Below are 13457 nucleotides of genomic sequence, written 5' to 3'. Positions count from 1 at the left end.
CTGAAACAAGCTGCAACAAACACTCAAACTGGACACTTTAATCTCATGGACAGTTTAATCTCAATCTCTTCATTCAAAGACTCAATCATGGACACTCTTGCTGCAACACAGTCTCACAATCAATTTGTGCATATATGAACAAAATGCATTTCAGCAAATTTCGTGCGTTTTGGGCTGGGCTGCTTACTGACAGTTGTGGCTGCTTTGTGTGATATATTGTTGTCTCTGCCTTCTTGACCTTTGTGCTGTTGACTGTGCCCAATGTTTGTACCATGTTTTGTTGTGTGTCATGTGTTGCTGCCTTGCTATGTTGTCTTAGGTCTCTCTTTGTGTAGTGTTGTATTGTCTCTCTTGTTGTGATGTGTGTTTTGGCCTATATTAAAATATTGTATTTATTATTATTATTATTCAATCCCAGGACCCGTCCCCGCAGGGGCCTTTTGGTAGGCAGTCATTGTAAATAAGAATGTGTTCTTAACTGACTTGCCTAGTTAAATAAAAAGAAATAAAAATAAAAATAATCGCATGCCCATGACATCAACCTCTCAGTTGATGCGCTGAGGTTGGTATATGACGACTGATATAGCGGGCTGGGGGAACTCAACGACGAAACGGAAGTCCCCCCGTGAGCGTCTTGATGGAATGTAGTGAGTTGGCTAGCTTGATAGCAAATTAGCTGTAAAGTCGACGAATTGCCCTGTCAAACATTGAAGATATATCGAGTGGTCTTTAAATATTTATCCAACGATGCCAGGTAGCTACGTTTTTGTTGCGCTACTGGCTGCTTGCATTCCAGATACAATTTGACCTGAATCGTGTGTGCATGTCACGCTGTTAGCCTTCGAGCTAAGTTTGATTTAGCTTGTTTCTACCACTACCAGCTAGCAGTTTTATAGCTAGCTACAAAGACAATCCAAGGTAGTAAGAAGGCTTTGCTAGTTACAGGTGACATAACATTCAGTCTGTACATCAAAAACAGCTTGCTAGCCAAGTTTGATCCAATATGCGTGTTTTTATATATTTCAAGTTAGTTAGCAAGCTCGCTAGCCAAGTAGCTTTCTTGCTCGCTAGTAACCTTAGTATGCCAAAGCCTTTTTGATAGGGTGATTGCACGATGTGTTATCTAGTGAATGCTAACTTAAATAACTCGTTTCATCCGGCTACAGTAAATTTAGTCGAAACTACAACCCTTTTATATCACAAATTATTTTCAGGCTGCTTAAGTTGGCTATCTAGTTAGCTAGTCCGTGCTAGTTTTCTGAGTTCGCTAGCTACGTAGTTAGCTAACGTTGTGTACCAACTAGCAAACTACCTAACGTTGTTTACCAACTAGTAAGCTAGCTACTGTAACTAGCTCACTAGCAAACTGCCAATACTCAAAATAGAATTTGTGCTGCGATGAACGGTAATGTTAGCTGTAACTAACGTTACTCCAGTTAGCTAATTGGCTGGCTTGTTGCAGCTGTGACACGCAGGTAGGCCTCGCTCCATGTGGGGTTTGTCATCACTTTTTTTCTCGTGACATGTGCATCCTTCAATGCTGACGATACAGGTAACGCGTTAGCTAGGTGTTGAGTTATAACGGTAGGAACTGGCTAGCTTGTAATTGTATCCACGTCAGCTGTAAGCGCAGCCACTGACTCGCTACTCTTGGTCTACTTGAACTAGTATGACAATAGCAAGTAGTAAGTAAAATAATGAAGTATGCACTTTATTTGCGTTTTGGCAATATACATTTTTTCATGTGTGGGTAGATAACGGTTTAACTTTCTACTCTTATGTTTTAGCTACGTTTTTTGACCTTAATGTTTATTAAACACGTAATTTATTCAGTTTACCCAAGCTGAGCTTTACTCTCAATTTGAAAGCCATTTGCCCCACTTTAAAGTGGGTTGCCATTTATGCATGTGTGAAACCGTTTAACCCTACAGAGCCTGCGGAGATGAACAGTCCTGAGATGGCGAAAACACCAGGCGGCAGCAGTGCCCCCGGGAAAGAGAACGTGGCCAATGGGCACAAGGAGGGAGAGGTGGGCAACAACAACAACCCCTTCGCTGACTACATGTGGATGGAGAACGAGGAGGATTACAACAGACAGGTCAGTGATTTTTAGGACCACTCTTTATGTACATACACGTATGGACAGAGGGACACCCACACAGGTGTACAGACCACACACACTAAAAGGTGAGGAATGTTGCCCTGGATAGATATTGCCTGGCATTGTACACAGATCTAGGATCAGGTTACTCTACTCTCAGGATCAAGGGGCATGTTCACTCTTCCTTGCAGGTTTTCTCAAACTCGGTTAAGTTAGATGGGGAGCAGCAGCCAAAGAGTTAAACATTTCCCCATCAGACCACAGAATTGTTTGCCTTGTGCTCTGTATTTCACATGCCTTTTTGCAAACTCCAGCCATGCTGTCATGTGCCACTCTCCCATAAAGCCCAAATTGGTGAAGTGCTGTAGAGACTGTTGTCCTTCTGGCAGGTTCTCCCTTCTTGCCCGGTTGTTCAGTTTGGTCGAACGGCCAGCTCTAGGCAGAGTCTGGGTAGTTCATATTCCCTTCCGCAGATATATAGGCCTCATCACAATTTTATCTTGGAGATCTACGGACAGTTCCTTGGACTTCATGCTATAGTTTCTACTCTGACATGCACTGTCCTGACATAGACTGACCAGGTGAAAGCTATGATCCCTTATTGATTTAACTTGTTAATTCCACTTCAATAAGTGTAAATGACGGCTTAAATAAGGGGTTTTGAAGTTTGAGACTATTGAGACATAGATTGTGTGTATGTGCCATTCAGAGTAGTGTTGTATACCAGTACCAAGGTACCAAAACGTCATGATACATATGACACCAACATTTTTAGAATACTGTTTCATATGATAATACCACATTTTTCGGCCCGACTGATCTAAAGAACCAACTGGCGCCTGTCAGTTTTCTTAATAATTTCAGTAATAAAAAAATATAACTCAGCAAAAAAAAAAAGACGTCCCTTTTTCAGGACAATGTCTTTCAAAGATAATTTGTAAAAATCCAAATAACTTCACAGATCTTCATTGTAAAGGGTTTGAACACTGTTTCCCATGCTTGTTCAATGAACCATGAACAATGAATGAACATGCACCTGTGGAACGGTCACTAAGACACTACCAGCTTACAGACGGTAGGCAATTAAGGTCACAGTTATGAAAACTTAGGACACTAAAGAGGCTTTTCTACTGACTCTGAAAAAATCGGCCAAAAGAAAGATGCCCAGGGTCCCTGCTCATCTGTGTGGACGTGCCTTAGGCATGCTGCAAGGAGGCATGAGGACTGCAGATGTGGCCAGGGCAATAAATTCCAATGTCCGTACTGTGAGACACCTAAGACAGCGTTACAGGGAGACAGGACGAACAGCTGATTGTCTTCGCAGTGGCAGACCACATGTAACAACACCTGCACGGATCGGTACATCTGAACATCACACCTGCGGGACAGGTACAGGATAGCAACAACAACTGCCCTAGTTACACCAGGAACGCACAATCCCCCCATCGGTGCTCAGACTGTCCGCAACAGGCTGAGAGAGGCTGGACTGAGGGCTTGTAGGCCTGTTGTAAGGCAGGTTCTCACCAGACATCACCGGCAACAACGTTGCCTATGGGTACAAATCCACCATTGCTGGACCAGACAGGACTGTCAAAAAGTGATCTTCACTGACAAGTCGCAGTTTTGTCTCACCAGGGGTGACGGTCAGTTTTGCGTTTATCGTCGAAGGAATGAGCGTTGCACCGAGGCCTGTACTCTGGAGCGGGATTGATTTGGAGGTGGAGAGTCCATGGTCTGGGGCGGTGTGTCACAGCATTATCGGACCTAGCTTGTTGTCATTGCAGACAATCTCAACGCTGTGCGTTACAGGGAAGACATCCTCCCTCATGTGGTACCCTTCCTGCAGGCTCATCCTGACATGACCCTCCAGCATGACAATACCACCAGGTACACTGCTTGTTCTGTGCATGATTTCCTGTAAGACAGGAATGTCAGTGTTCTGCCTTGGCCAGCGAAGAGCCCGGATCTCAATCCCATTGAGCACGTCTGGGACCTGTTTAACCGGAGGGTGAGGGCTAGGGCCATTCCCCCCCAGAAATGTCTGGGAACTTGCAGGTGCCTTGGTGGAAGAGTGGGGTAACATCTCACAGCAAGAACTGGCAAGTCTGGTGCGGTCCATGAGGAGGAGATGCACTGCCGTACTATCTGGTGTGGCCACCAGCTGCATTAAGTGACTGCTGATTTTGACCCCCCCCTTTGTTCTGGGACACTATTCCATTTCTGTTAGTCACATGTCTATGGAACTTGTTCAGTTTTTGTCAAATCTTATGTTCATACAAATATTTACACGTTTGCTGAAAATAACCGCAGTTGACAGTGAGAGGACAGTTTTCTTTTTTTGCTGAGTTATCTCAAATAGTTTATTGTATTCGCCGGTCCTTATATGCGACGGGTCCGATAATGTTCATATCAGCTCTGCTCAGCAAGCCGCATGGCCCACATCCCCTTCCAGCCGTCACTCACCTGATTCTCTTTCCTGCACATCTATTTTTTTCCATCCATTTTTAAAATATAATTTAGCAGGCGATCAGGGATGCAGACCCTTATCAGTCTTCTGTTACATTTGATACATTGGAGCAGCCCGCAGAGTGAGCAAAGTTGATACATTGTCTCTTCATCCCTGGTGTAACCAGCACTATAGGCCAATCTGAGTAGGCTTTGCAAGTTGTCACTCAGCAGTGCCAGAGGGGGAAAACGGATTTCTGACAGTCATGCTTTCAGCTTTAAAGCAAAGAAAAAGCTTGTCACTAGCTCAAATGGTGTAAAATTAAATAGAACCCATATTACGTTGGAGCATTGTGGTCCACATGGGCCTGCATACCTGTGGAACGCTTTGGACACATTGTTAAGCCCCTGCCCCGGCAAATGAATGCTGTTCTTAATGTTTTGTACACTCCCCTCGAACCTGGGCTGCCCTCCAGTGCTTTGAGAAGGAGGCAAGGATAGAGGACACGAGGAAAGACATTAAGAAATAATCATCATCTAGTGCTGATTGTAATCCAGCCCTATTCTTCCCCTATTGTGTGGTCATCCCAGGTGGAGGAGGAGCTTCTGGAACAGGAGTTCTTAGAACGCTGTTTCCAGGAAATGCTGGAAGAGGAGGATCAGGATTGGTTCATCCCTGCCAGAGACCTCGCCCCTGGGGTGGGGCAGATTCAGCAACAGCTCAACGGGCTATCTGTCTCCAATGGCAACGCAGATGAACTCGCGGTAAGTCCTGTCAGAATGTTTGTCCGTCAGAATGTCTGAGCGTCGTCGACCAAACCGTCACTATATTTATAGGGCCAGTTTCCCAGACACAAAGTTGAATCCTGGACTAAAAAGCGTGTTCAACGGAGATTCTTTATTCAGTCCAGGACAAGGATTCATATTTTGTCCCTTAGAGTTAACCTGAGAGTTAAAAGCCTGAAAAGTATTTGCTGTGGAGCGTTATCCACATTCAGTACCTAGATACCATAGGTAGCCCATCTTCTCCAGTTGTTTGAGCACAGACACGATACCGCTCCTACTCTTTGGCCAGTTTCCCCCCAAAATATTAAGCCTAGTCCTAGACTAAAGACCATGCAGAAAGGAAATTCTCCATTAAAATCTGTTTTTAGTCTGGGACTAGGGTTAATCTGGCAGGGAACCGACCATCAGCTGGAGAAACTATCCTGCGTGTTACAATCCGAACCGCCGCCTCTTGTCCGTTTTTAATGTTGAGGCCCTGTTGTTTTTACCTGTTCATACAGGTCTGGGTCCTTTTTGTATGCTCCTATACTAAATATCTCCTCTCTTTTTACAGCGCAAGAGCAGCTTGAACCCAGAGGCGAAGGAGTTTGTTCCGGGAATGAAATACTAGGGTCCTCCCGCCAGTAGGGGGAACCCTCATAAAGACTCTTTGTGACTGCTGGCTTCCCAGCAGACACCCTTGCACTCGCCTGCTTTTGGGCTGTGTGGGGTACATGGGGTGGGGTTGGAGGGTGGGCTGGGGTATACTCTTCAATAAGCTTTTGGTCGCATTCGCCTGCTCAGACGTTGCATGCATCAACCTATGGTTACGTGCCAAGTCGTCTACTGTGCCGTCGGGCACCAGATTGCTATGACATGTGGTTAGGGTTATAAATAAAATACCTATTCAGGAGTTGGAAGATCTGGAATGCGTCAGCACCGTCTGAGTAGGGAACGCAGCCTTTTATTTCCGTTTTGTTCCTATGTGGTTAACTAGGCAAGGGGCAGTGATGGGAGAAGGGTGGGCAGGGGCCATATCAGTATAAAATAATCCTATTGGACAGATTGGGAGGGGCCATCAGTATAAGATGTTCTTATTGGACAGACGGCAGAACTGGAGGTCAGATCTGCGTAGAAAGTTTGGTGTTTATTTTTGTTCTTTCTCCTCAATCTCAAGTGCAGCCGTGTGAGTCTGTCGTCGTGGTGATCGTGGCTGGAGATTTGTCTCTCCCCTGATCATTGTTGCAGTTTCCTTTTTTTGTCTTTTCTCTTTTCTGGATGTTTTTCTTTTCCTCGGAGGCTGGTTTTAGGGTAGGTAGTGTGTAGGGCGAAGTAGGCTTGGCGAAAGATTGACATGCTGCAATGTACAGAAGGATTGGATGGGATTTGGCTGCGGGGTGTAGCTGACCTGCGAGGGATTTCCATGGCAACAATTTCGTTTTTCGTTTGGTTGATATGTAAAAACTTGAGTTGAAATCCTGTCACAGTGTGCGACTTGCATTAACAAACGAGGACAAAGTATGATGGAATAAAGATCAGGTACCCTCTGGGACTTTGGTGTCTTGTTCATTGTTTTATATACAGGTTTGATTCTGTTATTACATGTCCAGTAACCTGTCATTACCGTAGCTAAAGGACCCCTCAAAAGATCACGCTGTGGGTTTGAGAATGTCGACACAAACAAGTATCTCTGAATTGTCAAAATACATTTCAAATGTTTATTTTCTGAACCTTTGTCAGGTTGAACATCGACTAGAGATCATGCAGGTCTAATCCTGAAGATGGTTTAGGTCAGTTGTCTCTGTTCTGTCTGTACGCAGGGCTGGTCTTGGGTCTGGACAGGCCAGGGTAGTTCTGCAGCAAAACCAGAGGAACAACATAATGAATTGTATTGTTTTTCCTTTTGCTCAACTGTCTCTGTAAATGATTGAAGTTATCAGTTGTTCATTGTTGAGCTGGGTTTATACTGCAAGTGTAACCTGATCCCAGATCCGTTTGTCATTTTGTCAACACCAGTGCTGTCATTGTGAAGCCAAACGTGGTATGACGGTGAGGTTGCATGATGGTACACAAAGACTGGCACTCGCACTACACCAAACCCTATTCAAATCGACGGAACGCAGTGGAGAAGCTGAACAGCTTGAAGTTCACTGACAATCTGAAATAGTCCAACCACACAGTGTGGTGAAGGCGCACCAGTGCCTCTTCAAACTCAGGAGGCTGAAGAAATTTGGCTTGGCCCCTAAGAGCATCACAAACTTTTGCAGATGTACAATTGAGAGCATCCAGTCGGGCTGTATCACCGTCTGGTACGGCAACTGCATCGCCCACAACCACGGGGCTCTCCTGGGGGGGGGGGGTCTGCCCAATGCATCACCAGGGGTACCCTGCCTGCCCTCCAGGACACCTACAGCACCCAATGTCACAGGAAGGCCAAAAAAAATCAAGGTCATCAACCACCTGAGACACAGCCTGTTCACCCCGCTGAGGGGAGGTCAGTACAGGTGCATCAAAGCTGGGCCCGAGAGACTGAACAATTTCTAAGGCCATCAGACTGTTAAATGGCCATCACTAGCCGGCTACACCCCGGTTACTCAAGCCTGCACCTTAGAGGCTGCTGCTCTATATACACAGACATGGAATCACGGTCACTTTAATAATGTTTACATACTGTTTTACTCATTTCATATGCATATAATGTATTTTAGTCATTGCCACTCCAACATTGCTCACCCTAATATTTCTGAATTCCATTATTTTACTTTTAGATTTGTGTGTGTTGTGAATTGCTAGATACTACTGCGCTGTTGGAGCTAGGAAAGCAAGCATTTTGCTACACCCGCGATAACATAAATATGTGTATGTGACCAATACGATTTGAAATGTAAACATTAATGGGGTAGGGACGTCCCTTGGATTCCGGATAGCAAGGGCCCATGTAAATCTCAATCTCTGTGCAGAGCCCTCAGTGCACCACAAGGTGAAAGTCACAGCCTCGTCTAGTGTAGTGGTGTGTAAGTGCAGCCTTATGTTTACTCTACTAGGGAGCCTTGAAACTGGGTCTTTGTCACAACATTATTTTCAAAGTGCACCATAAGGCCCTGGTCAAAAGTAGTGCACTACGAAGAGAATATGGTTCCGTTTGGGATATTACCTTCTTAGTGAAGTGCCTCTGATACTCTGAGCAGATGTGTCCTCAGGTCTGGTCTGCAGTGTGGGCACCAGGCTGGTACTCGGCGGTGCAGGGCTCCTTCAGGCCGCTAGGGGGCTTCCTCTGCCCAGGGACGTAGCGATCAGGGCCCTGGTACCGGTCCTGGTACTCTGACACCCAGGCCCTCCTGGATGGATGGTGAAGAATATTAAAGTCTTGTCATAATTCGGCCCTAACCTAGCTATGTTTTTAGGGGGTAGATAATCTAGCTATGTTTTTTTGATAATCTAGATGTTTTAGGGGGTAGATAATTAGCTATGTTTTTTGATAATCTAGCTATGTTTGGATCTGAAGGGAGGACAGGTATAAGTAGCGGTGGAGCTGCTAAAATTCCATAATACTCCCCAACTGGGTTTATTGTGACATCACTTTTACCTCTGGCTATTACAGACACCAGACTATCTGATGGACATAACCTCTGCAGCACCACTTGACTGTTAATGAGTTGCTGGGTGAAGGGGATTGCTGTTGAATCACTATGTAATCTGCTCTGCAGTTATCTATCGCAGTGAACAGATTGCAGGAGCTTGAGACAGATGCAAAGAAAACTAGCATGGGGTGGAACGAGCTGGAGGAGACTGTCCTGAACAGAGTGCGAAGGAGAGGAGTCGTCCATGGCCTGTGCACCATGGCCTTAGGTAAGTAAGTATGAACATATCCTCCTTTCAATCCGTGTCGGTATGTGGATGTGATCTACAGTACCAGTTGAGTGTGGCTTCAGGCTGGATGTACTGCGGGCCTCTCAGTGTGGAGGGGTGGTCCCAGTGTGTGTAACTCTGGCTGTAGGTGGTCACACCGTTGAATGGCAGCCCTACACACACATGTGGATGAGAGTTATCATGAATAATCCCATATACAGCTTCATACTGCACCTACGTCACAAGTTTTAACATGTTATTGCCAATGAGGTTTGGCCAGCAGGCTCTCAGAGTAGGGAGTGCTGATCTAGGAAGTGGAGGTGGCTCGGCCCGTATTAAAGTGCCTCAGAGTAGGGAGTGCTGATCTAGGATCAGGGTGGATGGTGGTAGCTCGGCCCGTAGGGGATTAAAGCGTCTCAGAGTAGGGAGTGCTGATCTAGGATCAGGGTGGATGGTGGTAGCTCGGCCCGTATTAAAGCGTCTCAGAGTAGGGAGATCTGATCTAGGATCAGGGTGGATGGTGGTAGCTCGGCCGGCCTCAGAGTAGGGAGTGCTGATCTAGGATCAGGGTGGATGGTGGTAGCTCGGCCCATTAAAGAGTAGGGAGTGCTGATCTAGGATCAGGGTGGATGGTGGTAGCTCGGCCCGTATTAAAGCGTCTCAGAGTAGGGAGTGCTGATCTAGGATCAGGGTGGATGGTGGTAGCTCGGCCCGTATTAAAGCGTCTCAGAGTAGGGAGTGCTGATCTAGGATCAGGGTGGATGGTGGTAGCTCGGCCCGTATTAAAGTGCGTCTCAGGTGGAGTAGGGAGTGCTGATCTAGGATCAGGGTGGATGGTGGTAGCTCGGCCCGTATTAAAGCGTCTCAGTAGTAGGGAGTGCTGATCTAGGATCTAGGGTGGATGGTGGTAGCTCGGCCCGTATTAAAGCGTCTCAGAGTAGGGAGTGCTGATCTAGGATCAGGGTGGATGGTGGTAGCTCGGCCCGTATTAAAGCGTCTCAGAGTAGGGAGTGCTGATCTAGGATCAGGGTGGATGGTGCCCGTAGTCTCCAGGTAGGTGCTGATCTCGGCCTAGGATCAGGGTGGATGGAGGTAGCTCGGCCCGTATTAAAGCGTCTCAGAGTAGGGAGTGCTGCTGATCTAGGATCAGGGGGCTGATCTAGGATCAGGGTGGTGGTAGCTCGGCCCGTGTTAAAGCGTCTCAGAGTAGGGAGTGCTGATCTAGGATCAGGGTGGATGGTGGTAGCTCGGCCCGTATTAAAGCGTCTCAGAGTAGGGAGTGCTGATCTAGGATCAGGGTGGATGGTGGTAGCTCGGCCCGCTCGGCCCAGAGTAGGGAGTGCTGATCTAGGATCAGGGTGCGTCTCATGCAGAGTAGGGGGTTGATCTAGGACATCCCAAATGGCACCTATTCGCAATATAGTGCACTACTTTTGACCAAAGCCAGGGTATTCCCTAAATATAGGGAGTGCTGATCTATAGGGTTCTGGTCAAGGGAGTGCACTCAGGGTGGATGGTGGTAGCTCGGCCCGTATATATACACACACATTAGGGAGTGTTCTATTTGGGACATAAGTCTCAGCTGGTGATAGGATCAGGGGTGGAAGCTCGGCCCGTATTAAAGCCGCCCTCTAGGGAGGTGCAGGGTGATGGTTAGACAGAGTAGGGGGTGGCTATGGGTATAGAACAGTGTTTCAAGATATTGTTATGTCTAGGATCAGGTATGGTGGTAGGACCTACCTAGGTGCATAAGGTTAGACTGGGTGGCTATGCGCTGGTACATCCCAAATGATCTGGCCTTCCAGCCTATATAGATGAGTGGGTCATGTCCCTAGGATGAGGAACTGCTCCGCCTAGGTGCATAAGGTTAGAACCTGGCTTCCACCTGCAGCGGAGCTCCGGAACCCCCATCACTTCCTGTGACAACAGGAACAGGTAGTACACACACATATGTTATTGGTGCTGGTCTATCATCTTGCACTAAAGGAAACAAAAGCGGATAAACTGTGGAGTTATAAGGCCATTCAAAGCCTCAAATAAAAACATGTTGTGAATACAAAATGAACAGGGTATTCCTCTCTCACCTTCTCCACTGCCGATGTGAGGCAGCTCCACCATGTCCTTGGGTGTCGTTGTGACCCCCAGTGCCGGGTCCCCTGTTGCATGTGTCCATGCCTCTTTCCTGGCAGGGCGGGACGGGAGGGAGTTATGGACTGAGGGTGAGGAGAGAGAGGGAGAGACCGACCTTCGTTCCCCAGAGTCGGAGATCCAACGCTGTGGTGGTATCTGGCTCCGCCCCTTCTCTGGAGGAGCTGTCCTTTCCACTTGGATCTTACTGAAATTCTCACTGTCCAACGGAGCTGCCCTCACTGTTCTCCCCTTCTGTAGAGACACAGAGAGAGAGGATGAGAGAGAGGGGAGATGGAGAGAAGAGAGACAGAGAGAGGGTGAGAGGTTGAGAGATAGAGGGGAGAGAGCGAGGATGAGAGAGAAGGGAGAGAGACAGAGAGGGAGGGAAGAGAGGAAGAGAGGCAGAGAGGGTGAGAGGTAGAGAGAGAGAGGTTTGAGACTGACTAAGATAAGATAATATCAATGCATCTACCATGAAATGCCCCTAAGGTATGCCAGTCAAGGGACAGGGAAGACAAGTAAGTTAGTTCTTGTGGCTGAGGGACTCACCTGAGTGAAGGCAAAGGCGGGGTTCTGTGGGCCGTTGGTAATGGTCTGAAACACTGTCTGTAGTACTGAGCCCACATATCCGCCAACTGACAAGACAGGCAGGCAGAAAGACAGACAGACACACAGATAGGAAGACAGATAGACAGACAGGCAGGCCAAATCAGGGCAGTGTGAATGTGTACAGTTTGTACACTCTAAAATTAAGAGTTCAACAAAGGTTCTTCTACGATCCTCAAAGTTCTACGAAGAACCGTAGGGTTCTTGGCACTGAAAATTGCCCCCAAAAAGTTCTTAGAAGAACCCCATAGCAGGTGGGGTTGATCGAGGAACCACCTTAGTTCTTGGGGGTTCTTGCAGGAACCTAACTGCCCACCTGAAAAATGTGGATTTGAATTTGAAAGGACAGCAGGTGCAGGCACTTAACTGAAAAACATAAAGATCTCCTCAATTTAAGTAAGGTTTGTCCCTTTGTATCATCTAAATGTATATTGTTTATGATGATACCATCTATCTTTTCATATTTGTGAAAATCTTTCTAAAACAGAAAATGGACAATTGAATGGATATAAAACCAACAAAGAGGTAGGAATATGTAGGCTATAAGAATATGTAGGCTATAAGAATATGAATATGTAGGCTATGTGCTATAAGAATATGTAGGCTATGAGACTAGTAAGAATATGTAGGTTATAAGAATATGTAGGCTATAAGAATATGTAGGCTATAAGAATATAAAGAAAGGTCAAAGAATATGTATAATATAGTAGGCTATAAGAATATGTAGGCTATAAGAATATGTAGGCTATAAGAATATGTAGGCTATAAGAGAGGCTATAAGAATATGTAGTGGCTATGTAGGCTATAAGAATATGTAGGCTATAAGACTATGTAGGAGAATATGTAGGCTATGAGAATATGTAGGCTATGAGAATATGTAGGCTATGAGAATATGTAGGCTATAATAATATGTAGGCTATAAGAATATGTAGGCTATAAGAATATGTAGGCTATGAGAATATGTAGGCTATAAGACTATGTAGGCTATAAGAATATGTAGGCTATAAGAATATGTAGGCTATGAGAATATGTAGGCTATGAGAATATGTAGGCTATGAGAAGTGTAGGCTATAAGAATATGTAGGCTATAAGAATATGTAGGCTATAAGAATATGTAGGTTGAGAAGAATATGTAGGCTATGAGACTATGTATACAGGCAAATATGTAGGCTATGAGAATATGGTAGCTATAAGAATATGTAGTGGCTATAAGAATATGTAGGCTATAAGAAGGTGCAGGCTATAAGAATATGTTGAAGGCCAGATGTAGCTGTTGCAGATGACTGAACTGTTTCACTTCTGTTTTTGTGACTGCCGGTATACAGAGGAAGAGGCATACAAAGGTATGTCAATTAGTATTGGTATGTTATGCAGATCACATGTACCAATCCTCCTTCAACCTCTATGAATATCCCATAGGCCTCTACATTATGGACAAGGTATGTGTATGAAAACCATTATCAAACCGTTTTTTTCATTCACATTCACCACAAAACTAAGGTATGAATACTGTCGTATGTTTTGCTTATCATCTGTATAATGACTATTTGTTGATCTACAG

The 13457-nt window shown here is 45.7% G+C and overlaps 1 protein-coding gene across 3 annotated transcripts; it reads left to right on the top strand.

Moving 5' to 3' along the window:
- Positions 1–604: 604 nt before the first annotated feature.
- Positions 605–6863, top strand: LOC135539242 (polyadenylate-binding protein-interacting protein 2B-like). 3 transcript variants are annotated; one of them, XM_064965067.1, is made up of 4 exons: positions 605–754; positions 1932–2098; positions 5138–5311; positions 5886–6863. In XM_064965067.1, the coding sequence occupies exons 1-4, from the start codon at positions 748–750 to the stop codon at positions 5940–5942; spliced, it is 405 nt and encodes a 134-aa protein (XP_064821139.1). In that variant the 5' UTR covers positions 605–747; the 3' UTR covers positions 5943–6863. The 3 variants fall into 3 exon arrangements, with proteins under 3 accessions (XP_064821139.1, XP_064821138.1, XP_064821137.1); XM_064965066.1 differs by having other exon boundaries at positions 623–647; XM_064965065.1 differs by lacking the exon at positions 605–754 and adding an exon at positions 1400–1685.
- The last annotated feature ends 6594 nt before the right edge of the window (positions 6864–13457 follow it).

This window comes from Oncorhynchus masou, unplaced genomic scaffold (genome assembly GCF_036934945.1).
Source record: "Oncorhynchus masou masou isolate Uvic2021 unplaced genomic scaffold, UVic_Omas_1.1 unplaced_scaffold_1053, whole genome shotgun sequence".
Taxonomy (NCBI): domain Eukaryota; kingdom Metazoa; phylum Chordata; class Actinopteri; order Salmoniformes; family Salmonidae; genus Oncorhynchus; species Oncorhynchus masou.
The sequence above is the reverse complement of the archived record's forward strand: the minus strand, read 5'-3'. Positions and strand labels throughout refer to the sequence as shown.